This window comes from Morone saxatilis, unplaced genomic scaffold, assembly GCF_004916995.1.
Source record: "Morone saxatilis isolate NCDOM2014 unplaced genomic scaffold, NCSU_SB_2.0 Contig18, whole genome shotgun sequence".
In the NCBI taxonomy this organism is placed as follows: domain Eukaryota; kingdom Metazoa; phylum Chordata; class Actinopteri; family Moronidae; genus Morone; species Morone saxatilis.
In genome coordinates this window covers 562,435-565,997 of record NW_023339740.1, presented here as the reverse complement: position 1 = coordinate 565,997, position 3,563 = coordinate 562,435, and the positions used below count along the sequence as shown (strand labels likewise).

Below are 3,563 nucleotides of genomic sequence, written 5' to 3'. Positions count from 1 at the left end.
CGTTTCTAATGCAGGATGAGGCTGTTTATCAGAGTGAAGGCTCTGTGAATATAGCTTGTGTTCAGGTCTTCAAAGTCTACATCTTAGATAATTTCTTTAAAACTTTAAAAATAACAATTTCATTTAGTTTTCGTCATAGAAGTGAACCAAACGCTGAGATATAGGCCTACTTTGTTGACCCCTCATGGGGTTCCCAACCCCCAGATTGGGAACCACTGCTCTAGACAACTTTGCAAGTTTTCAGTTTAGGAGAGAAACACATGACAGTGATTATGTTTTTTTTTTTTTTTTTAATCTTAAAAAAGGTCAGTTTTTGAAACAAACAAAATCATTAATCATTTAAAAGATATAGATCAGTTAGAAGCAAATCATTTTCAAAAGTCTATTTACAAAATATAATTACAGATAGGATTAGTGCCGTGTAACCATGTGGTGTCCAGTGTTGGTGGCAAACTGTGTCACTACTTCTTGCTCAATATTAAAAACAGACACAGCAAATAAAAGGGCATGAAAAGAGAATAAGAAGGAGCCACAAGAAGGCAGCAGTAGCTTCAGAGTCAGTTGTTCAATGCAAAAAAAAAACAAAACAGCAAGGTTAAGTCTTCTCTCAAATGGAGGAATCCACCTTGGAAGCAGGCAGCAAATTACTGCTGGTGTTTTGTTTAGTTTGTACTTCTGTAGCTTGTTTGCATCTGTAGTAACTGAAAGAACTGGCTTATTGCTGTAAAGCCCAAAAAGAAAAGAAAGGAGCCACTTTGAGTAGATTTTGCATTATATAGGATGTTGGTTAAGGCAGGTCATCATTTACATACACATGCATGTAGATACACAGGTTCACATGGGTCTGCAACACTATTTGTGCCACTTTGATTTAAAATAGTAGTAATCCTTATTCTGTAGAAGTTCTTGAAAAGCATTCTGGGAATTTAAATTTCTAACTAAAGTAGACCGAGGTTGAGGGAACTGTGAACATTGAGGGACACTTTTACTCTTACTACTACTCTTCTTACTTTGTATTTCATAGGATCACATCACATGACAGTGGTGTTGTCACTGTCCTCTCAACAGCTGCTGCCAGATTCAGCAGATAGCACCAAACAGCAACCTCTGGAGCTGCAAATGAAGCCAACGAGGAAGTGCCAAAATCTGCTACCAGGAGCTAACGGGCTAAATTTGGTAGGTGTCAGAGGGTACATGACTGGCTGAAAGGTGAGGGGCAGTGACCATTGACAATGCTACTGTCATGGAAAGTGATATTAGGAAATAAAAGCTGACTTTTGAAGAAGGGTACTGTCTATCATGAAATAAAAAATAAACACATATCCAAAAAATAATAGCCAATAAAATTATTATTATACAAGTTCAGTTTCAATAACTTCAATTTCACAAATTGTTTGTTCATGTATATAATTTACACAATTTATTCATCTGATTATTTCTTTCATGATGTCTTTTTTGTTTGTTTGTTGATGGCTTCATTGACTTCATTTTCTTTGTCCAAACTGTTGCAGTGCAGGACAATCAGCTTTATTTAGTGAGCACAATTGGTCAGTGTGGTGAGGTCTTCATTTAAATACCTTTCATTTATATATTACGCTTCCTACACGCAAACACAAACCAAAGGGCAGAAACAACTAGGAATGCCCCAATTATGTTTTGTTTTTGCCGCTGATATGAGCCTTATTGGCCGATGCTGATGGTGTTTTTGTTTTGTTATAGCAGCTGGTATAGCAGTAGCACTGCTTTGTAGTGTATTGGGATCTCCACCATGTGGCAGTGACCTGCTGAGCTCTCAGTCGCATGCAGGAGAGGCCGCCAAGATTATTGTTTTTTTTTTTTTTTCTAGTTGTTTCATATAAAGTGAAACTACCTCTTCATATGTGATTAAAAGTAAAACACAATTGTGTTTCAAAAAATTTATTTTGTTTGCAAAAAAAAAGGCAAAGGTCAAAGGTTCCCACAAACACGCGGTTGATAAGGGAGCAGGTTTGACACCTTCATTTGTTGTTTGGCATTTGTTGAACAACAACAATGATATAATTATATATTTGTTAACTATGAGGTTAGTAATGCAAATAATGGAGAAATGGAGAGTCTTTAAATGGGGTTTTTATGCTGTTGTGCTATTTCAAAAACGGAAGCTGTGAGACTCTGTAAAGCGTGCACATCCTCCTCCTGCACACTCTAAACCTAATGGCATATTTCCAACAGGTGAGAAAAAGTCTCACACAGACAATCTCTGGTTGTGTGCTACATGTGTAAAAGGCATAGACTGTAACTCACATGAGACGTATGAAACAGCTCCACTTAGCTGACAATTGGATCAAACCGATCGGTTTAAGTAAAAAAAAACAACAAACTAACAACTTCATATCAAGTTTTTTGCATTCGCGAAAACCGATCCAAAAAACGCAAAACACCTGATCGAGCAATAATATTCAGAGGATATGTTTTTGCTGAATATCATATCGATGATGATCGGCGGCAGCTGATTGATCTGGGCATCCCTACTGTCAATGATTTTAAATACTGTATATCAAGCACTCAGAGCAACCCATACCTGATGATGTAGCACTATTACTATAATCAGTAATACTGTTACCATTCATATTTTGGTATAAGCTAGTGTCTTATGGTCTAAAATGCTGTTTCAAAGGCTTTTCTCCTTCAATAAAAACACTCAGAAAAAGAAATCTGATGGAAGCTCGGAATATCTGGAAGTTTAGTTCATTTTTGGCCTGAAGATGCTCGGCTACTGCATATCAGCTATGAAAATACCTTTAAAGATACACACCCTAATTCTGTATGTATTCTGTAAGTGTCCAGTAGCAAGCTCAAACTCAGGATGTGTAACTTTATTGTTTTATCACTTTAATTTCTGGATTTACCTAGCTTATCGTATTTGATCCTGAGCTGCATGTCTGCGGGGCAATGTGTGCACCTTGTACTCTGTGCTCTGGCTGAGTGTTTGGCCAGAAGAGAACGTGAATGAAGCTACCTGAAAACAATGTTATCACTGGCCTCCTCAGAATGAAGTGTGGGTAGTAGTGCTTGGTGGGAGCTGCTTTGAGAAACAGCTTTTCATTTCCATTCTGCAAGTTTATACTCAGATGGGTGCCCTCCGAAAACAGTCTTCAACCCAGTGCACCTGTTAAACACTGAAGTACCATATGCATTGTGGGAGGCTTTGTGCTTGATCTAATGAATCCCGTTGATGATGTGATTGTGCAGCAGCTCCGGTTCGTGGTTGTGCAGTGTGGGGTTCATCTCCTCGTCTCTCAGCCGAGCGTTCTTCCTGATCTCCTCCAGGGAGTAGTCCTTCACCAGGCTGCCGTTCTCAAAAACGGTCACAAGCAGGTCCTGAAGAATGCAGAGGGCATACAGATGATTCATTAAGTACAGGAGGATAACACTGAGATCTGTTCTATCAACATCCAGCTTGGTGCTTAAAGGGACACTTCACCCATTTGCATTAAGCTTTGTATCATTAGAAGCCCAGTCATATTTTTGAATGGTCGTGCATCATTCCCTCACTTCACCGGAGAGGGGAGAAATACGGATTT

At 38.7% G+C, this 3,563-nt stretch overlaps 2 protein-coding genes across 2 annotated transcripts in view; one reads left to right on the top strand and one right to left on the bottom strand.

Moving 5' to 3' along the window:
- The window catches only part of LOC118328054 (nicotinamide phosphoribosyltransferase-like), a 13,975-nt gene extending 12,769 nt beyond the window's left edge, over nt 1–1,206 (top strand). Inside the window, exon 6 of the mRNA XM_035661658.1 lies at nt 1,069–1,206. Coding sequence (XP_035517551.1) covers nt 1,069–1,206 — 138 coding nt within the window. The remainder of the gene's footprint in view (nt 1–1,068) is intronic.
- Nucleotides 1,207–1,390: 184 nt separating this feature from the next.
- Nucleotides 1,391–3,563, bottom strand: part of nampt2 (nicotinamide phosphoribosyltransferase 2) — a gene marked incomplete at its 5' end in the record, with an annotated part of 8,173 nt that continues 6,000 nt past the window's right edge. Inside the window, 1 exon segment of the mRNA XM_035662398.1 lies at nt 1,391–3,360. Within this exon segment, the coding sequence (XP_035518291.1) occupies nt 3,199–3,360 (162 nt within the window).